Source organism: Barbus barbus (genome assembly GCF_936440315.1).
Source record: "Barbus barbus genome assembly, chromosome: 20".
NCBI classification, from domain to species: Eukaryota; Metazoa; Chordata; class Actinopteri; order Cypriniformes; family Cyprinidae; genus Barbus; species Barbus barbus.
The window spans coordinates 9,557,040-9,584,161 of NC_136748.1; the positions used below are offsets into that span (position 1 = coordinate 9,557,040).

A 27,122-nucleotide genomic window follows, 5' to 3' on the forward strand; every position below is an offset into this window, starting at 1 on the left:
TTAGCTAAACAAATGAAGCATGTGAGTGCAGTTGGTAATTAGTAGTGATGTGCAAAACTACCAGTATCTGCGTTTCCATTACCCTTCAAACTGTGCAAATTGAAATTGTGAATTGAAAACATGTCAATTTGGAAAAAAACTCCCATGACTCGCATTAGGTGTTTTTTCAGGCAATTCGAAAAAGGAATATATCGCAAAGGTTTTTTTTCGCATTTACGTACGTAAAAATCACATGATCATTCTTTAATGTACTATAACCTCCATGAAAAACGGCTCATTCTCTCAAGTATAAGGGTCTTTCCTTGCCATTGATGCTTGGATGGATAACCCCTTATTTACACTGCACACGTCTGTGGCACATTACGGCTCCGACACAGCCAGTCTATTCAATGCTTGTGTTTATACCAGCTGCGCCGTGGCACGTAAGCATCCCAGAAGTGGCTCTCCATGCTGCTTTGCTAAAGATAGTCACATATGTCTCTTCGATTAAAAATAATGGCTAGTGTGGTGGCTGCTATAAACCTACCAACACTCCTTACGAGAGGAAAAAATTAGGTTTTAGTCGGATAACATCAGTTAGTTTTTTATAAAATTTCGCAAAAGTTTTGCACAAATCTGTAATGGAAACGCATCTAGTTTTCATACTCGACTAGTTGGTAGGTTGTTTGAAAGACTGGCTGGTGTTAAGAAAGCCCTATATATTTAATAGGGCTGGAAAAAAAGTAAAAAATAAAATAAAATAGTGCTGGTAATTTTCCTGCTATCCTTTAATTTCTGATAACACAACGCAATGCAGTGCAAATGTCAAAATACAGATAAAACACCTGTAAAAAATAACATGGAAAATTCCTGCATATTAATATAGTACATTGTGCCTATTTTATGTATTTTAATGGAAACATAATGGTGCAGAAACATTTTTTGCTCATAAATTGCTAGTAAATGTCACAGAAAATTACTAAGAAACCTCAAGTAACACTTTGAATTAAACCTTAAAAAGTAGAAAAAAATTAAATAGTGTTTTGTGGTAAAATGTTCTCCAATAATATCGAAACATTATTACAGTATATACTTCAGTTTTTATGCCACATTTAAAACCACATTTAGAGGTGATTCATACAGAATGTGTTTTTGCATTTAAAGACAGACCAGTTGAAAGAACAATAAAAGGCATGTTTTTCCTCGAGTTTTAAGAATGACATATTTTGCGCAAGACCCTGCAAAAGGCACGAGAGACGAGCGATGGTGCAACACATGTCTAGCACATTACACAGAAAAACAAACGCATCTCAGTGGAGTGCAAAAACACTTTCTGTGTGAATGACTCCTTACTCTGTATGCTGACCTCTTGCACCTTGAATTTTTGGTGGTAATTAGTTGGTCCACAAGGTGGTGACACTAGCCCAACCTGTTTTTCCATTGTCGTAAAAGACACTACAGAGACGGAACAACAACAAACTACCAGAGACGCAACAACAATGGACTTTGCACTTTGACTAGTGCTTCTTATAGGGGGCTAAAGGCAACTGCAACTCTATTTTAAAAGAATGGGAAGACGTTTTTATCCCTTATACCTTTTGGAGAGAAATAGTGCAGACACTGGACCAAGAAGAATCTTTGTAGCACACATTTGTTGCCATCCCTTGTTTCGCCCATGTTATCAAATTAAGTATACGTTGAAAGGCTATACGTTTGGCTGTAGGCATATGCAAAGTGTTTTTTTGTAAAAACTGAAGTATTTTTCAGTTTTTGGCTGTGTCATGCCTACTAGATGTGTTTCAAAGAGATTATGGACATTATTTTGGATTATGTTTGATAAATCAGATTTTTTAATCAGACTGCTTGGCTAACGTGTGGCCTGAAGTCAGTCATGAAGCAATACGATCAACCAAAAGTACAGCGACTTGGCAGCCAGCAGTGATTGAACTGCTGTCTGGTTGAACACACATTGACTCTTCACTCAGGGGCTGCTCTTTCCCAGAGTGCTCACTGGTGCCATCCACCTTGATTAGTTTATTAATAGTCAAAAACACCCGCAATCCCTTGCAGCAATTACTTTTCCTTCTCTGTTCTTCACCTTTCTACCGGCAGCTGTTCTAAACAAAGTGAAGAGTTGATTTATTATTTTTATTTCCATAAACTCTGGCTAAATAGATAAATAAATCATCAAGAGCAGTCTGGAGAGTTTCCAGACAGTCTCAGCAAATCAACTATTTTAATTAGTTGCGGGAAATAACCGGTGAGCATGTATAAATATGCATGCGCAGAAGTCTCCAGTGCAATATAAGGCGGCGTTGTTTGTTTAACTAAGTTTAACTGCTTATCCCCGGGTCCCATAAAACTTCAGCTGAATCACATGCAACCACTCTCAGGTCACAAAGTTATGAGTTCTACTCCAAAACCTAGTGAACTGCCTATTTAGACAGCATTTTAAGGCAAAATTATTGCCTCGGCCAAATACACACAACGTGACTGAATTTTTTTGCTAACCCACACGCTAACACCAGAAACTCCCTCCCTCAGATCAGTCACTTTTGACACTTTTTGAAAACATTGTAAGAAATAAAGGTTATATATCACAATTTTTGAGAAAAGAATGCGAACGTGAGATGTTTACTCAAAATTGCGAGAGTTGTGAGAAATGAAATCAGAACCGTGTTAGACACTTGCAATTCTAAGAGAGAAATTCAGAATTTTGAGATATAAACTCAATTCTGTGGAAACATCTTGGAATTGTGAAAAAATAGTCATATGTGTGAGATAAAAGAAGTCTATGGCAGAAACAGGTTTGCAAAGGTTTTGGAACAGAGCTGAAGTGAAACACGCAGACAAGGGTTTATAGGCCACGTACACACTACAAGTTTCAGGAGTGACAACCGCATTTAAATGCGGGAGTGAGTCCCGTAAATTATCGTTCCATCTGTGTACGGAACAGCACTCAAGTAAAAGTAAAAAGAGTAAAAGTTTAGCCGTTTGTTATGTGCCATTTTTTGACTAAAGACTCTTTTTGTTAGTTGATTTTAACTAAACTACCACTGATAGACATGCAGCGTTGTGTTTATGCTCGGGAGGCTGCTTTAGAGAGCGCTGTCTTGCAGTGTTGCCATGTCCTCATATTTACAAGCGCTTTTAGGCATGTTATTTGGTCTTATCTTATAAAGATAGGCACTTTATGAAGTTGATAAAGTGATCTCTTGGATATGAGATTTTTTTTGGTGTTATAAAACAAAGCATTTGGGTGTTTTAGTGTTTTTTGTGCTTGTCCTTGTGTGTTTTTTTTTTGTAGTTTTTTTTCTGTGAAGATCTGGCAACACTGACACTTTACCGTAGGGCTCATGAGCGCAGGTAGCCCCGTGCTAAGTTAAGACTTCTTTCACTGTTATTTTCTTGCATTTCACATACAGACGAAGACAGCGATGCACGTTCAAATACGTCATTAACAACTAGTTGTTCAGTTCGGTCCTGTACACACTGTGTAGAATTTCTGTAAATGCGGTTGTCACTACCTGTATTTTTCAGGAGTTAATGCGGTTGTCGAATGCGGTTGTCACTCCCGTATTTTAGTGAATTATGTGTGTACAGAATGCGATTAAGGAGTAAAAGGTGAACTGACAACCAAATTTAGCTGCAGTGTGTATGTGAGCATAGTTTGTCTTGCAGGAATAAACCAGAATTTAAACTTAAAGAAGCTTTGGAAATAGCGGTCTGTCGTTACTGCGGCCGGCTGCCCATGCAAGCAGGGTCGGATTTACCTCTTTTCGTGACATAGGCAAAACTAATTTTTGGGCCCCACTTCCCTATTAATATGATAGGCCTAATATTACCACCCGATCAAACTAAAATATTTCTTAATCAGTGGAAACTGTTACAGTGCTTTCTATCGCAATAAGCGCTTATGTTCAGTCAGTAAAAATCAAATGTAGTTCTTCATTTGTTTGAGAACTGAGAAAGACCATTCCATTAAAAAGCGTGGCGTCGTGGCCACATAACCACTTCGGGAGTGCATTATTTGTCTAATCATTTTAACAGCCTGGAGTCACAATCACACATCAAGACATTGTTCAGATGATTTGTTTCATGACATTTGACATGTTTCTATGGAAGCTCATTTCCGCCACTGAATAAAAAAAAAAAAAAATGTGACTTTTTTTTCTCGGAATTGCGTTATATAAACTCGCAATCGCAAGAAAAAAAGTCAGAATTGTGAGATAAACAGTCACAATTACCGTTTTTTATTTTTTCCATATGTTTCTCTCCTGAAATCTCATGTGTGTTGAACAAATTTTTTTACGCACCTCATCCCAAACCTTCTGTTGCAAATTCCAAAACGGCATTTTAGAGCTAATAACAGAGGCTTGAGCCTTTGATATGCAGGCTAATGCATTTATTAATGCAGTCTAATGCAGTTATTAGAGAGAAAGAGAGAGAGAGAGAGAGAGAGAGAGAGAGAGAGAGATTAAGCCCATGTGAATAACTGCGTCTGTGCATCTCTCAGCAGTGTTCAGCAGCAGTGTCTACTAATAGCAAATCTTTAAGTTGAACTGCTTCAAGAACCTCACTACATCTGCAAAACTATTTTACTGATAAATTCGCGGGGCAGCACTGACAAGTTTTGGTTCTTTTACTGTTGTAGATAGCCAAAGAGCATATTGCAAAGACTGTTCGATCCTGCAGGTTTGCACTACACAACATCAGAAAGATCAGGCCCTTTCTGACAAAGCATGCTGCACAAATTCTTGTCCAGGCCCTTGTCGTTTCTAGACTGGACTACTGCAATGCTCTTCTGGCTGGTCTGCCATCAAACACAATCAAACCTCTACAAATGATTCAGAATGCAGCGGCACGACTGATCTTCAACGAGCCCAAAAGAGCGCATGTTACACATTATTTAGTCAGAAGTGGAAATTATTATATTATTTAAAACAGGTTTATGTGGGTGGATTTTTCGCATTGGTCTGAACAAAAACTGCAGACTGGATTATTGAAAATGCACATTCATTCTCTGCCAGTAGGAGGTGTTTTGGAACATCAGCAATATAACGGTTTCCCCGGTAACGGCTGTAAGCAAAGCAGCTCTCAGCTCATAAATTATACTTTATCAGGTCAAATGAAAATGCCATCAAAACTTTTCTGAAGACAGTCGGTTCCCTTCAGAGGTTCATTCATATAAAAACTTTAATTAGCGAGAATGAGAAAAAATTAAATAAATAAATAAAGTAAAAAATTCCTTGTGAAAAAAATAAAGCCAAAATTGATGAGGAAAGTCCACTGATGAGTTACCAGCATAAGCCTACATTTAATTTTAGTCATTTGAACTTAGGGCTGTCAATCCATTAAAATACTTAATCGCATGATTGTCATGAGTTAACTCGCGAACAATCACAACTTAATCGCACATTTTTATCTGTTCTAAATGTACTTTAAATTAATTAAATACAATTTTCAAGTTTTTAATACTCTATTCAACATGGGCATGGACAAATATGGATGCTTTATGCAATATGTTTATTATTAGTGAAACCATAAGCAACATAGAGCATGAAGACTAGACGTGTTTCAAAGGTCATAGATGTTTTTCAAAAAACTTGTTCATGTCAATTAGACACACGAAAAAACCCCCCCAGAAATACCAGGTTCCCATCACTTCTCTTTATTTGCACTGAGCAATTTACTTACACAAACCTGTTTTTTATTTTGCAGGACAGGGCAGCTCACTTCTTCTGAACATGCAAAATATAGATTTATTATTTATTATTACATTTGTTTGCCTCTCTGTGCCCCACACTGTATTTTGATGCAGCTAAATTCTCAATAAGACCGTTTTCATTAGTATATTTTTCTGTTTCTGTTGTCAGACAATGGGATGAATATTAAATAGTGACTGAAACGCAACCCATTAAGACTGCATAACCAGCTCTCCCTTCCAGGATGTTAATCTGCAAAAAATTTGATCCTGATTTATTTATAAATTTATAATCGAGCCGTCATCTGATAAAATCATATAGGCTACACATAAGATAAAGACAATAGCTGTGCTGTAATTTCGGCTATACTTTTAAAATTAGAGAAGCAACATATCTGTGTTTTAACTGAAAGCGCAGCTCCTTTCAGCCGCTCGCTGAACAGAGCAGATGCAGAGAGAGAGGTGTGTGCGTGCTGGGAAGGAGAGACCTCGCGCTCGTGCGGTAGTCAGCTTCAGGTGCATTATATTTTAATTTGTTACAAGCAGGATACACAAGAAGCACGTTCAACTCGGACACGCAGACGGTTGTCGTGGTAATAAACACCATAAACAGCAACTGTTTGCGTGTCCGCACTTAATGCGCATCTCATATATGAAAATAATTTTAGGGGGCCCTTGGCTTTTGGGGGCCCAAAGCAGTCGCCTACCTTTGCCTAATGGGTAAGTCCTGGTGCCTAATGCCTATGCGTAAATCCGGCAGTGCATGCAAGGTCTGACGAGTCACTGACAGCTGGAGTGATCCATGAGGAGAGAGAATGGAGGGTGACAGACAGAAAGGAGACAGTATTGTGGGTTATCCAAACAGTTCAGGCGAAAACTGGTTTCTTTTTCAAGCCCCAGTAAGCAGGATAGATAGTGATTGGGACATACCTGCATTCTTTTTGCATGGACCCTGGAGTTTGGAGAGGTGCTAGTCTTTATAAAACAGCAAAAATAAAGGAAATCGATCATAAAGTATAAAGTTTATCTTACTCAGAATATACATGAATGGATGAACTTTTAAAAACACTGCTAACGGAAGACATTATGATTGTTTTTAGGAAAGTTTTTATTTTTTCTTGTAAGACTGTCTTGATCAAATAGATTTTTTTAGACAGTTTTTGCTGGTCAGTAATCCAGATTACTATAAATACATTTCTCAGAAAAAAACATTTGCGAGATTAACTTCAGCACAGTAATCATATTTTTCGTTCTTTGTAGATTTACTGATTCTGTGAAAGCAGGCCAGTGTTTAGCAAAGGTCTAAATGTTTTGCTGCATAAACATTCATGCATGTCAGATTTAATTTACAAAACCTTTTTTTGTTGACGCTTTAATTTGATGAGTTGATATTTGCATTATGTGATTTATATAAACAAATAAATTACATGAAATATTAATTCAAGTTAAAATTATTTAATTGTACCAGAAAATCTAAAGTGCAGAATTATACATGAATTATGGCACTAAATCTGTAGAAGAAACTGGGCAATTATAGTTTAGCGTTCACTACACAAAAATATCTGACAGTAAAATGCTGCGATTGGTCAATTACATTAAAGTATTCGAGAGAGCCATGTAATAAGTAGTTGTATCATGCGTGTGCAGAATCCGAGAAATAATGCCACTGACAGAGGATATAATCAATCAGACAGTAATGAGAGAGCACCAACTGTGGCCTGTCAAGACAGTCACTCAGCAGACAGACAAACATCTGTGTTTCTAATGACCCTCTGTCTCATTCTCCCGTGGTGTGAGTGTGCGTGATCGTCTTACTGCAGTAAACGTGTTACTAGGAGCTGAGCTTTGCTGGTTTTCACTGATTTCACTGGTTTTGCTTCAGTGTATTTTTACAGAGATGTACAGCTCTGTTTGTTAATAGTCACAATTTAGAGTCTATTACTATTGGTAGTGGAGGTGTTTTCCCTCAGTTAAATGATCATTTGCTGCATGTTGATAGTAAGTACGGTATGTGTTTTAGTAGTTATGTTTAGGTATTGGCTAGGGTTAAATGATCTAGAATTTTTTCATGCGGAATAAAGCATTGATATGTGCTTTATACTAATAAAGGTCCAATATACTAGTAATATGCATGCTAATAAGCAACTAGATAATTGTGTTCCCTAATCTAAAGAGTTACAAGTTTTTTCTTACTTACTGGCAGCTAAGGAAAGCCAAACCCCATTTGTTTTTATTCCACACAAACACACAGATTTGGATGCAGGTGTGCAAGCGCACACACCTGCCGCCGTCCTATATGCTCCTGCTCCTGTAATTACACCCATAGAGGCCCACAGGATTTCAGAGCTCCTGCTCTATAGCCTACATTATGGCCCTGCTTAGGAATCCCTCCTGGGCTGCAGTGCTGTTGGGTAGATTGACCATGGCATATGTGTGTGTGTGCGTTTGCGCAGAGGTCCATTGGGATTAACGTTGGATGTGGTCTTTAGCTTTTTAGAGTATAGTAAATGTAATCTGTATTAATGGCCTGCTGTGAGAAGACCCAGCGCTCACCTTTTCACTACAGGGTGTGTAGCAACAGCTGTTCCTGGGACTTTCACGCAACCCGCTCTCCACCCTCATTACCTGCAGCAGAAGTGCCAGGTCATCTTTACCAGTTGCTTGAACCTCAGCCAGTAGTGTATTCGTTTATGAATGAATACATACGTAATATTAGTGTTTCAAATTTGTGGGCTGTTCTAATACAATATACTCCTTTAATTTGATGACAAGGTTGTAAAACATAACATGTTGATCCAAACTTGCTTGAATTTCTGTCTTCTATGGAACACAAAAGAATATATTTTAAAGAATGCTTCAACTGTTTTTTTCCATACAGTAAAAGGTAGGGTAAGACCGAAAGGCAAGGATGGTGGGTCTGTCATGAATCTGGCCTATGAACTTCCGTTAACTTTAACTCACCACCAGAGGTCACTCGCTCACCACATGGACTCTTGCACCACACTAACTGTTGCACGCCACCTCAGACTACAATTCCCATCATCCATTGCACCGACGACACACAGCTGATTGCACTGATCGCACAGCTGATTGCACTGATCACACACCCTACATAAACCATGGACTTCCTCTTCCTCTCTGCCGAGTATTGTATTGCGTTTATCACTCCCCTAGTGTTAGCTGCCTTACTGAGCCATTCTGTGTTTTTCTGTTTAGTTCCAGTATTGTTCTGCATTTATAACTCTCCTAGTTCTAGCTGCGATACGAAACCCTCTTTGTTATCTTAGTCTTGCCTTGCCTTGTGTGTTTTCTAGTGTTTCGATCCTTGCCCGTGTTTCATTAACCCTTTGCCTTGCCGTTCGGACTCTGTTTGCACCTCTCTTGGACCACTGCTCGTTTACCTGGATTATCTCTCTGCCTCACACTGTTGGATATTGTTCGCCGATCAAAGATCCACGCTTGTTCTAGGAATACTCTTGTGTCTTGCCCGTGCCATACTTGTTCACTGTTGTTTGATAATCCTGCCTGTTATTGACTATGTTTATTAATAAAAACTTGCACATGGATCAGCACGTCTCACGTCTCGTTCGCCCCGTTACAGGGTCCATAAAGACATGTAATTGGGGTCCAGTTTTATTTTGGGCACCACTGATGTTCTTTTAATGGATCTTTGGACCATTTTTTTTTTTATTCGTTTGTGTTCTGTAGAAGTTATACAGGTTTAGAATGGCATGAGAATGAGTAAATGATGACAGAAATGTACCATAAACATTTTCACAGAATTTTTATGACTGAAAATAAATAAATTATTTAATAAATAATATAAAACATATTAAATAATATTTCTTTTAAATATTTTCCCTAAACAACTTTTGTTTTTAGTGAAGAAATTAGAACATAGCTTTTTTGAAAGTTCTGGAATTGAGTTGATTCATTTAATATATACCATTTTGTGTTAATAGAAGTGTTTGAAAACAAGCAGCTTTGTCAGCAGAAATGCTTGAAGAAATATATATATATATTTTTTTTTTGGACAATGGGGGTGACCTTAAGTTAAACAGTTGCTGCTGAAGGTGAACATCTAATTCTCATAACCATTTTTTGTCCAGTGATAATTCATAGAATATTTTCTTAGCTTTGACGTATTGAATGAACTGTAGGCTACTTCGGTTCCTCACAGCCTTGTTTTTGGTCTTGTTGAATTAAATGTTCTATTTAACCAATCCTTTTCATTCGTAGTAGTCAAATGTCATATATAATTTTTTTTTTTTAAATCGTCCATCATCTCTTGCATTATTCTCTCTTTTCACTTTCTCATTATCAGTTATATCTTCTGCATCTCGTTCTTTTTCTCTCTTTTTCTCTATCTCTGTAAGTCCTCCCCCACTCTCCTATTCTCTGTCCTTTCCCCACACTCATATCTCATCATCATTAGTTTTAGAGACAGTCAGACTAGCGGGCTGAGGGCACACATGTAGTCATTTATCCTTCTGTTCCCTTTCTGTTCTTTAGTGCATCACTAATCAGCAGATAGGCTCCTGCATTCATCCCCAGAGCTTCATAAAAACTCAGAGCTGACTGCCAATAAAGTCACACAATGGCCAACTACAAGCCCCAAGGCCAGGGGTCTAACCCTCATCTTATCTCGCCCACTCTCTCACTTCTCAATTTTTTATAATTCTCTTTCTGGCATTGGTGGATGGATGGTACCATCCTAAAGGTGGTGCATTTTACATTACCGCAGAAAGTACATGCATGTCTTTAAGTCAATGTGAAATCAGAATTCAACCTATTTACTATCTTAACACAAGTGTGTTGTATTGTTGTCCATGATTCTGTGCATGTTAGTTCAAAGATTAAAAACAACAACAAAACGTTTTAACTTGCGCCACCTCTGAAATTACTTTTTCAGATCTTAATTTTGGTGTGCATTTACAGTATCCAGTCAGTTACAGGATAACATCAAGTCCCACTCTTCATATTCTTTTATTGAAATCCCTATTTCACCTGGAGTATCATAAACATCCAATAAGATGATGTTTTAAAATTAGATCTATTCTACCACTCAAAAGTTTTACACTCACCAAGTCTACATTTATTTGATCAAAAAAAGTGATGTAAAACAAGTGTTTTTATTTATTTATTTATTTATTTATTTATTTATTTATTTATTTATCTTTTATTATATGTTACTATAGTAAAATATATCAAATAAATATATTATATAAAATAACCCATGGTGGAAAAGTAGAATTTTCCGCATCATTACTCCAGTCTTCAGTGTCGCATGATCCTTCAGAAATTATTTTTTATATTATCAATGCTGAAAACACTCTGAAAACAATCATTCTCATTAAAAAAAAATATAATAAAAAAAAATTAAAAATATTTAGAAAAATTATTTTTTGAGCATCATTGTATCATAAATGTAAATCATAAAAATAAATAAAAAAAAAACCTTCATGAAAACATCTGCAGAATGTTGCTCTACCATCTGACAGGGAACATTTTATTAAATTACAGATGAGCACATATTCTGAAATTTTCCATTTGAAAACACACATAAATCATCTCAGCACGGCTAACTTATCTGGTTCCTTCTCAATATATTTGAGTATATTGCTAGCTTTCTGTTCCCAGCCTGCACTATTCAACTATTTATCTAAATGATCATCTTTAAATATGCATGCCCTTTTGAATAGTCCCACACAGAATATTTATAATAATTGGACTCCAGTGCACCTGAGTTGAGAAGTTTAAAGTCAGGGCACAAATCACAAACATATCTGCCTGCATTCCTAATGATCGTCTGTCATAGGAGACCCCATATTTTATTAAACAAAGGAGTTGGGGGATGATTTTTGCTTACATATCGAAGTCTGGCTTAATTGAGGTGCTGGAAGAGAGTTTTGTGTAGTAATTATGGTGTTAATTCCACTAAATATCCTTATTTTAGGTCTCACAGTGGATTATTTATGTGTTGTGGATGTGCCTTTGGGCTCTCACACATCCAGGTTATACTGTGGCTCTGAGAAAATCAGGCATCATAAACATTAATGCTGCCCTGGACTCCAGTCAGGGTCTAACCTCACTAATACTGATCTACAATGTGAGATATGTCTCTCAGAAGATCAGAAGTGCGTGTGGATGTGAGAGATAAATTATAGCATTAGAAATGAGTGACTGGTTTGCTTTAAAATTATCATTCTGTCCTCAATTACTCATGTATCCAAACCTGTTTGACTTTTTTTTTATGGAAGAAATAAAGAAATTAAATTAAAATAGTGACTAAATAATGACAGTTTCATTTTTTAGGTGAATAATTCCTTTAAAAACTGCTTTCAGTGTAATTTAATTCCTATCAGTTCCTTGTTTACCTTTTGTGTAAGTGTTTTTCTAATGGTGTCTGGGTAATTCTTTATGTTCGGTAGTATTATCATGATAAGTGATTCTGTATTGTAGCAACAGTTACCTGCTCCAAGCTCTTCATTGTGTGTGAGTGTGAGTACACAGACATAAACCCCTGTCCATCAGGTAGACTGGCGTCATGCCCTTGGCACTGAATGGGAGATGATTATTTTCATGCTGGGTCTCTTGTCATATCTCTCCCTGCTGGCAGTCTTATCAAATGTAAATACACGCTGCAATGTGCTTCTTGCCCGGGCTCAGCTGTTGTTTTCTTTACACCCTATCGCCCGCCATCCTCCTCTCCTCTCCCCTCCCCACCGCTCAATCCTTCCACCCACAAAACTCTCACTTTTCAGCTCTGCTTAGTTTGAAATATTATAATTAAGATGAGGCTTCTGGGAAAACAAGGAAGATCTTGTCTAAATGTCTGCAGGCAATGGCTTTTCTGGTTTAGATCAGTAAAACGCATGCAAATATGCTTTTTTTTTTTGCATATTTGTAAATGGCTTGCTAATAAAAAGCTGGTTATTGTGATAAGAATAATGTGCATTTTGTTTATTTATTTACTTGAGGAAATTAGGTTTTTTTGGGGGGGGTCTGCAAGCATAGCTAAATCTGAAAATGTAAAAGAAAATATATTCTTTAATATCATTTTATTATATATTCTTTATTCTTTATAACTCAGAATCATTTTATAAAAAATAAGTTATACAAATTGTATTGCTGTCATTTATTAATAATAATAATAATACAAAAACAATAATATTGTGAAAAATTCCAATCTTTCTATTTTAATATATATATATATATATATATATATATATATATATATATATATATATATATATATATATATATATATATATCAACAACAAGATAATAATAATAATAATAATAAATTGTCATTGTTGTTGTAATTTTTGAAACATTATTTCAAATTATTTATTTTTTTAAAAATCTGAGATTAGCTGTAACTGTATTTTGTCGTCTCTTGCTTTCTGTAGGACCCTGGATTTGCGTCCTTTATCATTGACCAGCTGCAAGTGCCTGCTTGGTCGCTGAAAGGCGGACATGAAGGAACGAGGTGTCAGGTGTGCGGCACACCTGCACAGCAGCTAAAACAGCAGGCACTGCAGACTCTCCAAGAACTGTACCCTGCTTCCGATATGCCATGTCTGCCACCCAACACCTTCCCTGGGCATCCCACCAGGCTGACAACACACAGCGTGGTCACTCTTTCCTCCAGACCAACCAGATCGAGGATACCTCACCCAGCGCACAGCGTCCTGCCTGTGGGGGAGCGGCAGCGTGAGCTGGGCTGGTCTCAGAGCCCGTCTTCCAGCGCTGGGGCAATGAAACCCAGCGTGCAGATGACCATGGGAGGAAGACCTCTAACGGGGACCATCAGCTCAGTCACCATTCAAGCCCAGCAGTACTTGGAGGGCATGTGGAGCATCTCACGCGTCAATAACTTCCTGCCTCAGCCAAACCCGGTATGCAACCTTTCATTTCTCTCCAACTATGAGCTCATTTGTTTATGCATTAAATTAATTTAATGGTTATCAGTTCATCCCATTAACTACTAAAATAACTAAAACATTAATTCTCACTGTGTTTAGAATTTAGAAGTGACCATGTTTAATTCCCTGCAAAGTCTTCATATTTCACAATGGGAGCTTTTGAAGGGTGTAGGGGTTGAAGATAACAGTTGTTTGGATGTATTTTTGACATCTTTCCAAGTCAAAAGGGCTGCTTTTGCTGCCATACAGTGATTGAGAGGTATGAAAAAGTTCGCTTTGAAGGGTTCTTTGAAGCATTATTATTCACCAGCATAGGCATCAGTTGATGACTGGTCTGGTTATTTGAGCCTACAGCTGTCTGAATGAAAACACCTGCATAATTGAATCACATGCACTCAGTTACATAGAGAGAATGTTTGAAACATAATGCATTGAGACAGTGTGCTAACAGTTTATGCTGTCTCATTTACAGATTTGTACACTTGTAGTGCAGTTACACATTGTTAATGCACCTGTTGATTTATGAGTGAGTGATTTGGAAATGCGTATCACATTGTCAGTGAATGTAGCATTTGTGTTTAAGTTACACTTTACAGTGATGTTTACAATGAGGTAGTATATACACTACTATTCAAAAGTATTAAATGAGTAAGATTTTTTATTTTATTTTAAATTTTTACATTTATTTTTTATTTTTTCAATTTAGCAAGGATGCACTAAACTGATCAAAAGTGACAGCAAAGACTTTTACAGTGTTATGAAAAAAATCTATTTGAAATAAATTCTGTTCTTTTTACAATCATATTCATCAAAGAATCCCGAGGAATAAAATATCTCGGTTTCCCCCCAAAAATAATAAAAAGCAGAACTGATTTCAAATGTGAAAAGAATAAGAAAGGTTATTTTATCACCACATTGGCATATTAAAATAATTTCTTAGTGATCATGTTACTGGAGTAATGGCTGTTAAAAATACAGCTTTGCCATCACTGGAATAAATTATATTTTAAATTACAACAAAATAGAAAACAGTTACTTTAAATTGGAATAAGTTTTCATGATATATTTTTTTTTATCAAATATGCAGAATAATGCATATGCAGCAATTAAAATAATTAAACAGGAACGGTTATCGACTGTTGACATTATTCTCATAGTGGCTGAATATGATTATTCATCTGGCTGGTATATTGGTCTCAGCCATAAATCGATCGATCACCAGAATGCAGGTTTGGCAGACTGACAGCTTGAGGAGTTCATTTTATTACTCCTTTGTTTTATTGACTAGCTGCCTTACGGCACTGTTACATTCCACAGTGGACTGCTCATGTGTACTAAGTGTACAACTTCAGTGTGTAAAACTAAACAAAACTCACCACCACAGGTGGTCAGCTGAACTATTCCTGACTGTCTTTCATATCCGAGTCTCTGTTGCATCAGAGCTGTGTCTAATTGCAATACAAATAACCTCTTTCTGTTGTATTGATGTTGCTTTTACAATCTTTTGCAGTTGCCTCTGATAGATCCTTTTTATTCCTGCCAACGTTTACCGATATTGATGGCAGAAGATTAACAATAGCCTATGCATTTCCTATTTTAGTTAATGTCAACAAGTGCTTTATTCCAGTGTGCAAGCCGCCACTGAAGCTTTTAGAAACCAGCATGTGTTTGTGCACAAAGCAAAATGCCTTGAATAAAAAAAGCTGACCAACTTCTGGCCCAGAACGTCTTGAAAAACCAACAAAAGCTGTGTGCTTTACTCAAACACAACTCGCACATGTAGGCTCGCACAGGAATGGCTCTGAGCTCCATGCTTTTCCGTTGTTCAAAGACATGCCTTGTATAATTTGGAAAGAATCCTTCCTTTCATTAGATTGGAGGGATGACAATAATGCATGCAGTGCGCTGGGACTTCAGCAGAGCCTTGAGCAAAGAGCTTTAACTCCTCTGATTTCTGTGGGGAGAAATGACAAGCAGCAGGAGAAAAGAGGAGGAGACAAAGCCATTGAGATGGGCTGAGTCTGACAGGAAGTCTTTGGAGGGGTCTTGTGTTCCGTGCAGTATATTTTTTTTGTCTGTGCTACTTGGTAAAGGCACTACTTTTGAAGCAGGTGAGAGTTCCTGGAAAGCAAGATGTGAAACATCAAATGGCAAGAAACACTTTGATTCAAAGTTCAGGAGATTCGCCATCAACACAAAATGAAGAAGTTGACAGCTGTCAAGTTTAGATTCAAACGAATTCTTGAAATGCTTAGACCACATGTGTTTTTTTTACATGTACTATGGTAATACAATTGCATTCCTTTTAAGTCTCTTGGATTGCCCATGGTAACAAATTATTACCATGTACCAAGTACCATGAAATTACCATCTGATGCTATCAATGTGCTGCCATCACAATACTTGTTTATAAAGCGTAATAAAAACATATTCATACACACATTCAAGAACGAGTCTGTTATTTTGAAATTCGAATGATCACTTACAATAGCTGGTAATTTTGCCATTGAAGTTCTGTTCCAAAACACCTCACTTTTAGATCTCATAGCCACACTTCTTACTTCAGGCTGTTTCAAAACTTCTAAGATAACTTGCCAAATTATAAGATGGTATCACATTTAACGTTTTCAATTATGATGATCCTGGAATTCATTGGAAACAAACTAGTGTTAAAGGCAGGGTATGTAATTTTTCAAAAAAGTTTTAGAAAACTGAGTCGGGGCCGAGTACCAAAACAAACGTGTAGCCAGTCAGCAGTAAGGGGCGTGTCTACTCATGATGTGGAGGAGAGAGCGTTCATTGAACAGCCGAGCCGAGCCGAGCGACAGAAAGATAGAGATAGCGGATAAAAAACAAAAGAAGAAAACGTCTGCGGAACGATAAGGCAAGAAGTATGACCCGAGTAAATATCGGATCAGCTTTCCAGCGCTGGAGAGAACTCAAGGAGCGGAAGCTCTGCGATCGGATGCCGAGGTTGCTTTGTTTCTTCTCGATAGGTGAGTAACACCGTGTCTACACCAATGGCTAAAGCCTGCCTACACTGGACGCATGTATTTCAGGCGAGAATGTAGTTGCTTAATTGAAAATGTGCTTCGCCGATTTCGAAGACGTGAGCTCCACGCGATCAACGGGCGCTCAGTGCTCATGTATCCCGAAGAGAGCATAACCTCGGCTAGTCCTTCTGATATTTGCCGCTGACTCTGATGTCTCTGTAGTGGATAAACATAAAATATAATACGTTTTGGGTAAATCTAACAGGTAATCTTTGGCCTTTATTCTATTGTTCTATTAATATAAAAAGTTCCTGGGACATATTGTTCCAGGTAATTTCGGTGGAAAAGTGGCTTTCACAGAACTAATCGTTGCCTGGGTTGAGCTGGCTACATATGTGGGACGGATCTATCAAAATAGGGTCGAGACCCTTTTGGGGTAGGGGCGTGTTGGTCTTGGTGATTTCAGATATCAACATTGGCTTCCAGAAATTGCTTACCCTGCCTTTAATTTTGTCTTTTTTTTAATTTAGTCTATTATAGCCCTCTCTCTGTGTACATTATGAAATTTGATAAAACAAACAAAGAAAAAATATTATAACAGTGAAATTCCTAGTAGCAATTTAAGCCGAACATCTCACATGGATCTCGCTAAACTCCAGTTTACTTTCAGATCATCATCAGCACTTCTGTAATGAAGAGCGGGCGCATGGTTGCCAGATTGCAATAAAATAAGCAGAAAATATATTGTTATAGTCACAGTTATCATTCATTGACCTTATTGTCGCCTTGTCATCGTCACGTTTTAGTTATAGGAAAAAAGCTCGTCAAACTAAATTTTTCATCATACTTTTCGTTAATAAAATTAACACTACAACAAACAGTAGAAAAAATGTTTATGCTTCTTAGAGCATTTGGTCAAATATTTTTTTACTATAATCTGATGAGTAGCACATTTAAAAAGAAAAGAAAAACTGTCTTGCTCTTTACTCGAGCTGGGAGATAAAATTATTAGAGCATAGCTGGATGGTATTTTTCACGTGGGTTTCATATGGGCTGGGATAACCTACTGGCCTACAGGGAGCCCAAAACCAGGAATCCTTAAGAAGCGCGAACAGACTGTGATCTGACTCCCTCTGAGCAGGAGAAAGAGAGAGGAATTATGCTGCTCCTTCTTAGAAAAGAAAAGGAAAGACATTCAGAAGGAGATGTGAATAGTTGGATTATCTGGACTCTGTGTACAGATGAGGACGTAGACAAGGTGTAGGGTGTAGCATAAAGAGAATACCTGATTTTATCGAGTGCTGGGAGCTCTCTGCAGCTGTACTTTAATGACCCGACCTGGGGATACAGCGTGTGCACCTCGTGCTCTGTCTGACACTCATGAACAAAGCTTGACTGGAGGGCTTAAGTCCTCAAAAACCCATAGTGGGTTTTCTGACAGCTGGTTCAGTGTGTGTGTGCTTGAACGTGTGTCTAAAGTCTATGTTTGTGCGTCCCAAATTCTGTCTCGCTTCGACTGCGTAGCCTCTTTAAACATCCTGTTGATGTGAAATGTGACACCCGTTCCTTCTTTATCTGTATGTGGGGATTACCATTCTGTCCAGATAGACACCATTCGCTGTCAGTGTGACGCTGTTTTGATTTATCATGGCTCATCTGAAACCGGAATGCCATGCGCTGTGATATGACTCTGTCATGTCATGGATCCAGCATGGCGTTTTTTGCGTTGATGAATGCATGAGTGTTAAGTTCATCGGAGCCCTTTCTGACTTGTCACGGGCTCAAAAACCTGGACACTAGAATCGTTTTTGATCCCACTTAAGCTGAAAAAAAGCTCTTATAAAAAGCCACAGGAACAGCTATTGTGTATGTATAGTCGTTCCCCCCAAAAACGAATTGAAGTTTAAGTCATGTCCACATGCATACTTTGTAATTTCGAACAATTGAATTGCCATTTCTGCGACAGAACTGACAGACATAACAGTTATTGATTTCAGCCATACACAGAAAGCAATTCTAGACATGAACACAATCCTGGAGCATCTGAATAAACAGACATAAGCAACTTAATCAAAACAAACCCCTTTTTGCTTTGTTCAGAATCCTCCGACCCTCATATCAGTTGAAGCTTACGTAATAGTATTCACCTTATTCACCTTATTACTATTTAAGTCAACAACATACTGACCTGTACTGACCTGCACATTTATATTTATATTTTTTATCTTTTATTTTATTCTCTTATTTTTTCTACTTTTATTTTTCTTAATATTTGTATACTTTATAATTGCACTGTCCTTGGAGCGGACCTGACCTACATTTCACTGCTGGTTATACCCTGTATAATTGTGTATGTGACAAATAAAAATCTTGAATCTTGAATAGTAATTATTCAACCAAATGTTACAGTTTAACAAAAAGTGCAGACTAGAAACAGAATGGATGCTGCTTGTCGTACGCCAGCTCATGTGAGTAATCCTTCTATGTGTCTGAAGGTTTGTGATATATGGAGCTCATATGTCATCCAAGGTATATAAATAGTTCTCCTGTCAGAGTTCTGTTGACGCATCACACACTGGATAGCCTATGCTTCATGAAAAGATTGTTAATGATGTTATTTTAGTTGCCAGACATGAATCCAGAGCAAACACGAATCCAGCCATTATGCACAACCACCGCAACATAGACGACATGCCACACTAAAGCCATGGTTGTTTATTGCTCAATGTGTTGTCAGTGACTAACTCATGATATTCTCTGGGAAATTGCCCAACCTTACCTGAAGCCTTTTAGCACACTGCCTACATTCAAAACAAGCACTTGACAGGTCATATTGATTGTGGGTTTAAGCTACTTAGTTACTCACAGGCCTCCGAGACAAAGAGCGACTCTGGTAAAATAATGAAAATGTCAGTGAATGAATGGGCTCCAGTGCAAGAATATTTAACAACTACAAACCAATAGGTTCTAGATGTTTTATTTTATTATCTGCAAAAAAGTTATTTCTCACAGACTTCATGCAAGCATTATGTATCAGCATTTCAAAATTCACAGTGCAGCTCAAGCACCTAGATTTTGAGCTTTTGTGGGAACACCATTTCGAGACACCGACAAAAGACTAGTTTCTTGACCTGTCCACTTTCTCGAGAGCTTGCCTGTATTGCCTCGAGTCATGGGAGACCTGGTGGACCCATGTCTGGATTGACAACCTCTGGATCTTACTATGGTTCTGGCTAAGGAATTCACATTTCTTGTGAATCAGTTTAATCTCTTCCCATTGAAGCCCTATTCATACCTTTAGCACAGGCATACATGTTCCTCCCTGGTGGTTAATTATGTACTTTATGATAAATGCATGCGAGTAAGTGTTACCTCCTTCTTTTTATATGTGACCTTTTAAACATAATCCGTAAGGGAACTGCCTCTTGCTCCTTGTAAGGACTTGCTCTATTCCTTCAAGAAGGTGTGATCGTCCGTGACCTAGGCGTGTGATTCATGGAACTATGTAAGAAGGTAATTTAATGTAATATTATTGGGATCCAAAGTTTGAAGCATTTCCTCTCCTGCTTCTTCCCAACCCAGACACAAGGCCTCATAGGTCAAGCAGAGCAGAGCGAATGGCATTCAGACACCACTATCTCCAGAGTGTCCCTGACTCCCTCCAGACAAAGAAGCCCGGTTCAGATTGGCCAGGCTGTGCCTGCATCCTCTGACCATCCCACTTCAGCTGCAGCATCCTTTTTTATCAGGTAAGAATTTAACATAGATCACTTAATGGATCCTCAAACATTCTTATGTAGCAAAGCATGGTAGCAAACTAAATGCCTCTGGATATTTACCTTAACTTAATTTCAAGGTTACAGATTTTGGACATGGTGTGATGCTGTATATTGTTATAGGATGGCGTGGCATAGTAGCTATTGACTGGCAATCAGAAGGTTCCTTCTTGAGCAAGGCACCTATCCTATGTTGCTCCAGTAGGATTATTCCTGTAGAGCTGCGTGTCTACAAGATCACTGCTTCAATGTATTAGTTTCTCAATTCCACTGGCATTTGCAAAAGGGTGGTGACAGGAATGCTTCTGGAATGGTCCTGGAAAACACATTTGACAAATTTTTTAAGCCAAGTGACAACATGGGACATTAAAGAGTGATCAGGGGCCTCTCCCTTTGTGGAGAATGACGGGAGCTAAGTTTTTAGATCCGCTTGGGATGCTGCCACCTGCCCAAGCACTTCCGGATCATTCTGAGACAACAGACAGATGTGACCCCATGTAGGACAAGGTTAATTTTTGCATTCCAATTTATAATTGTGTGTCTGTTTTCTTTGGAGTTGATCTCAAAAGAAGCGGATAAGCAGGGAGGCTGTTATGTCACAGAAACAGAATGACGAGGAAAAGAGAGAAAATATATTTGTTTTTCCCTCTTAATTTAAACTCCTGGGTGGATGAACAAAAGAAGTAGGAAGTTATGTTGGTTACCACCTCTTGTTTCATCCCAAATACTAGTGCCTGCCAGGAATTTTATTGTTATGGTTTGTAATGAGGTCAGTTATCATTTTGGACCCCCTGGCATTCTTGAATACTGAATATAGGACATACTTGACTGTTTGTTACTAAGCCACTAATTTGTGTAACTGGTATTAAATTAGTAACCAAAGGCTGAGAAATTGAAGAATTTTCAATTGCATACACCAGGGACAATCCACTCATACATTTGGCAGAAATTCTCAATATGTTGTGTGGTTTTCCTTAAAAAAGACTTTGACTAGCCATTTTCTAGACATTAATATGCATTAATGTTAATGTGTGCACAAATGACACAAGATGGATTAATAGTAAACTGCTCGTTTAAGGTGTGAAACCGGTATAAAATATTAATTGCTGTTTAATTAAAATCAAGACTCTAATAAGTTGTCTTGCTCCACCTAGCAATTCACTAAGACCTCCAAATACCTTTTCCCTCACAGATGTTTGACTTGATGAGAGTATGCAGAATAAGAGGTGCCCGTGTGCCACCTTGCTTTCAGGCATGCCAAAAGATTTATGAAGAGCATCCTCTAAAGGAGTCATTATCAGACTTCTACATTTAAATCAAGAGCTGGTAGTGAACATCCAGACCTGTAGTTATTCCGCTTGTGTGCATTGGGCCTTTAACCTGCTTGTACAACAAGCAGGAGGCTGGATCCTCTCTTGTAAGTAAAATGTTAATTAGATTGCAATTAGAATTGGATGAGAAAGTAACAAGGGACATTTTAAAACATTTTATGAAAATTAATTTTCAGAACAGCAGTGATCAGAATCCATCCCTGACCACCTCTGAATGTGGTTGCAGTGATCGAATCACAATGTGTCTTGGGTGCAATTATTGTAAACCTGGCTTTTAATTGTTATGTTATTGTAATTCGTTCACGTTAATGCAAGGTGTTAGCTTACAATTGGTTTACTGTATATATATATATATATATATATATATATATATATATATATATATATATATATAATGGTATTACCTTAGAAATGGACACCCACATAATGTACCCACATAAAGCACTGTTTAAGTACCTTAGTCTATGAATAAGGCACTCATTGCCAAGGTAAATAAAAGTACCACAATTGCTGAACCATGTTTCCATAGTTTTTTTGTAAGGCATCTTTGGCTCCCATAAGGTGATTTAACTATCTGTAATTCAGTCTGTACTGTATAAATATTAGTGGGCATCTAGTGAGAAAACAGAGGAGCGGATGATGGCTGGATGCATGGCTGAGAAGTTGCCTTTTCCTTAACCCCCGTTCTCGGCATATGCTCCAGAGTGATGGAGCATATGATTAGTGTATTGACATTCTATCTGGCTTCTATAATGAATACAGACAGAGGGCCCAAAGAGCTTCCCAGAGCTTCAGGATGCACTGTCACACTCAACAGTCTGGTGTGCTTTGCTATTCCACCTCGGTGCTCCGCGAGATGAAATGGTTCAAAACAACCCTGAACTGAGCATCATGTACAGGGTCATATGAGTGAATCATCTGAGCCCTTGCTAGGTGGGAGTTGGGGTAGAACTGATTAAAAGGATATGACTGTTTTAGATAGCCACATGCTCTATTGACTCCAAAGTGGATGAGAGAAAGAGAAAGAAAATGAGGTTGAGAGATTTGTCTGTCTAGAGATCAGAGCGGCTGTCCATGTGGGTAAAAATGTGCAATGAATGGTAAAAGATTTGGTGTGTGTATGTTGTATGTGTGGCTGTCAAAAGTTTTAAATGGGAAAATTCCAAATACAATCCTTTCACTGGAGGTTTGGGCAAGTGGACTAATTTGTGGGTTCTTTGAGCACCTAATTAGTCTTGTATATATTTTATTATTTGCTGCTGCAGTATGTTATTGACCAATCAGAAGTGATCAAATACATGGTAAAATAAAGCCCAAATATACTTTGTTTTTGTATGTGTACGCTAGCATATGTGTACAGTCGAACATGTAGTCTTACAAAGTATACTCCATTTGATAGGCGGTTGACACATGCACTCTGGAAAGCTTCATCTTAGTCCAGTGTCTGTGCTATTTCACTCCAGAAGTTATGACCAACTCTATCTCATGAACTCGTAAAATACGTATGATTTAGCAAAAATCGTACAAATTCGTACAAGTGAGGTCGTATGAATTAGCCACCTCATAAAATATGTTTGAATTGCCATGAGATCGGGGTGTTATAACTGATAAAAATATCTTTGTACTCTTTTAAACTAAAGTTGCTGCTATTTCATAACCCCTCCCACAGGTGCTTGTCAATGCGGGTGTCTGTTTTGGATGCAGTCTCCACTATTTGTTGGTGTTGTTTTTCTGTCTATTTAGTTTCATTTTCTACTGTGAAACAATGGCCTGTACCAGTGTTGCCACCTTGTGGAGCAACTGATTAGTGCAAAAGAGATTAAATGCGCATATGCGACCAGGTACAAAAATCGGGTGGGGCACATACTATTCTGGTGACCCTTGAGTTTGTGTAAAAACCAAAGTATACTTTGGCCTTAAGTTGTTCAGCATAACCTTCAGCTGCAGTTTTTTTTAGCACAAAAAAATTAGGTTAAGATAAGATAAGATCAGATAAACTTTATTGTCCCGAAGGAAATTTGAGTTGGACACATACAATGCGATATCTGCTGTTTTACACAAATAACATGGATGCATGGCTGAGAAGTTGCCTTTTCCTTAACCCCCGTTCCAGGTTCCTCCTGGAATGTAAAGGATAGCTGTTTATTAAAAAACTTTTTAATATATATATATATCCCTTACATATAGCACGGAACACGGTATTTACATAACCTTACAAATGTAGCATGTCGTTTAGCCTTTGCTAGATTGTTTTTCAGTGCCATTCATGTATGGATGACAAGATTGCATACAGTGTAAAATGACTTTCACTTTAAGAAATGTATACTTGAAGGTGAATTTGTGACAAAACAGCTCTCCTCTGAGAGGGTTGTAGTGTCTACACTGGAAGTGAGTGGTGACGTGACAAGGCTTCTCCTATAAAAGCGGTGCTGTTTTCACTGTCTTCATGTGATGCTCGTTCACATGTGGTTTAGAAATTGTGTGAAGTCTGAACTTCGTTTCTTTTAAACTGCTGCCACAATTCATTAGCTGACTGCCCATTCCAAGGTTTCAAGGTGTGTAAATGGAGGGTGTATACTTGTACGTGCATGCATGCAGGCCAGCATTGAGAGGCACAGCTGTTTGGCGGTATGCGGACTTGCAGTGGCATTGAGCACAACACACAGTGAAATGTTTTTTATGGCCTAGCACTCATTTTCAGTTGCCTGTCCAGGTGAGCTTGAACAGTAATGACTATGATTGGAGTAAACATTCCACCGTAATTACACGTAAAAACAATCCAGACTGTCACTAGACGAATTGAGCAGCCAAAGTGCTTTGTTGCACTGGTCTTAGGGAGTAACCATAGAAACAAAGGGAAGTTAATTCATGGCATGTATATGCTGGGCCTTGAATAAACAAATTGACAACTGAAGATAAAAGTGGGAAAGGGAGGCGTTAGTTCACGTGAACTGCGAAAATTACATTCGTTCTTGTGCCACGTCTGAACTGCTTCCCTGGCACGAGTGCAATTGTTCAAAATAGAATAGATGATACATTTGTTCACAGAAAGCCTGAAGTAGAACATTATATGTTTTGTTATCAACTAATCTACTCACACCTCCTGTAATTAGATTAGATTAGATTAGATTCAACTTTATTGTCATTTATGCAGAGTACAAGTACAGAGCTAATGAAATGCAGTTAGCATCTAACCAGAAGTGCAAGAATATAGTGTTTTATATACATATAAGTGCAGAGTAAGTGAAGATATGATTTACAGAATATACAGTGGAATTGCTATATACAGTATTGAGCAGAGTATATACAGAATATAAAATAGGAATGCAATGTAGGGATTGTATGTACATTATGAACAGAGCAATGTAGATTATATAGATTACAGATTATATATACACATTATGAACAGCAGAAACGTGAGAACAGTGGTAATAAATAAATACAGCTGGATGAGTGTGCAAAGTATTGATAGAACAATGTATTCTATGCAAAATAGCAGTAGTGCAATATTTTATAGAAATAGTTTACTGTGCTTGTACAGTAACAACTTTAAACAGTTTATAGTGTAATGACTTGAACGATGTGCAGTCTGTGCAAAATATGAGTAGTGCAAATGCATGTGTTTAAAGTACTGTGACCAGTGCAGTAATAAGCAGGTGCAGGTTAGATTGGTGGTGTGGCGTTCAGAAGTGTCACAGCTTCGGGGAAGAAGCTCTTCCTGAGCCTACTGGTGCGAGAGCGTAGGCACCTGTAACGCCTGCCGGATGGAAGGAGGGTGAAAAGTCCATGGTTAGGGTGAGAGGCATCCTTGATGATGTTTCTTGCCCTGCCCAGACAGCGCTTATAATAAATGTTCTCAATGGAAGTTAACTGGGTGCCGGTGATCCGTTGAGCAGTTTTCACCACCCGCTGGAGTGCTTTGCGGTCAGATGCGGAGCAATTGCTGTACCATACTGAGATGCAGTTCGTGAGTATGCTCTCAATGGTACAGCGGTAGAATTCCACAAGGATCCTGGGATTCAGGTGAACTTTCTTAAGGCTCCTTAAGAAGTAAAGGCGCTGCTGTGCCTTTTTGACCAGAGTAGAGGTGTTATGGGACCAGGTGAGGTCATCAGAGATGTGGATGCCAAGGAACTTGAAACTCGACACACGCTCCACTTCAGCTCCATTGATGTAGATGGGTGTGTGTGCATGACTCCTAGTCCGCCTGAAGTCCACAATGATCTCCTTTGTCTTCTGGGTGTTTAGCTGTAGATTGTTGGTGGCACACCACACAGCCAGGTGCTGCACCTCATCCCTGTAGGCTGATTCATCGTCATCCTTGATCAGACCTACCACCGTGGTGTCATCTGCAAATTTGATTATGGTGTTGGAGCCATAAACAGGAACACAGTCATGGGTGAAGAGGGAGTACAGGAGAGGGCTCAGTACGCAGCCCTGTGGCACGCCGGTGTTCAGGGTGATGATGGAGGAGGAGAGGTTATCTAACTTGACGGACTGAGGTCTGTTAGTCAGAAAATCTAGAATCCAATTACAGATGGGTGTGCTGATTCCAAGCTGGCTGAGTTTGGAGATCAGCTTGGAGGGGATTACTGTATTAAATGCAGAACTGAAGTCCATGAACAGCATTCTCACATGTGTGTTTTGACTGTCCAGGTGGGTGAGGGCAGAGTGAAGCGCTGTTGAGATGGCGTCCTCTGTTGACCTATTGTGGCGATAGGCAAATTGGAATGGGTCCAGTGTAGCAGGGAGACAGGATTTTAGGTGGGATGCAACCAGTTTCTCAAAACACTTGGCAATGATGGGGGTGAGTGCAACAGGACGGAAGTCGTTAGGGACCGAGGCAGTGGAATGTTTCGGTACTGGTACGATGGTGGAGGTTTTGAAGATAGTGGGGACAGTTGTTTGGGCCAGGGACAGATTGAAAATGTCCGTGAAGACCTCAGCTAGCTGCTCCGCACAGGCTTTAAGCACACGACCAGGTATTCCGTCAGGGCCAGCTGCCTTCCTGGCTGGCTGGCATTCTCTAGCTAGTATTAGGGGCATTCTCTAGCTAGTATTAGCATTAGCATCACTGTTCTTCTTGTACTTTAAAGCAATCAGTCACCCAAAATTGAACATTTACTGTTAATTTAGTCATTCTCAGGTCAGACAAGATGTAGGTAACTTTTTTCTTCAGTAGAACAGGAAAGATTTTTAGCTGAAACCGTGGTCCTTAGTGGTTCATAAAATGCAGGCCCCAGATACCATCACTTTGAGAGTCAAAAAAGCATATACAGGCAACACAAAACTGAACTCATTCACGAGTATCTGAGTGCAACCTTGCTGTCTTTCTGACGTAAATGTGGGCGCAAACTCACATGTGAGCTGGTACTGTGCTTGTTTACAATAAAGAGGATACCTGTGTTGTA

At 38.5% G+C, this 27,122-nt stretch overlaps 1 protein-coding gene across 1 annotated transcript in view; it reads left to right on the plus strand.

The window, feature by feature from the left end:
- LOC306886160 (kinesin-like protein KIF26A) overlaps window positions 1-27,122 on the plus strand; it is a gene marked incomplete at its 5' end in the record, with an annotated part of 97,800 nt that overhangs the window by 26,201 nt on the left and 44,477 nt on the right. The window contains 2 exons of the mRNA XM_079443065.1: window positions 13,096-13,584; window positions 20,187-20,353. Coding sequence (XP_079299191.1) covers window positions 13,096-13,584; window positions 20,187-20,353 — 656 coding nt within the window. The remainder of the gene's footprint in view (window positions 1-13,095; window positions 13,585-20,186; window positions 20,354-27,122) is intronic.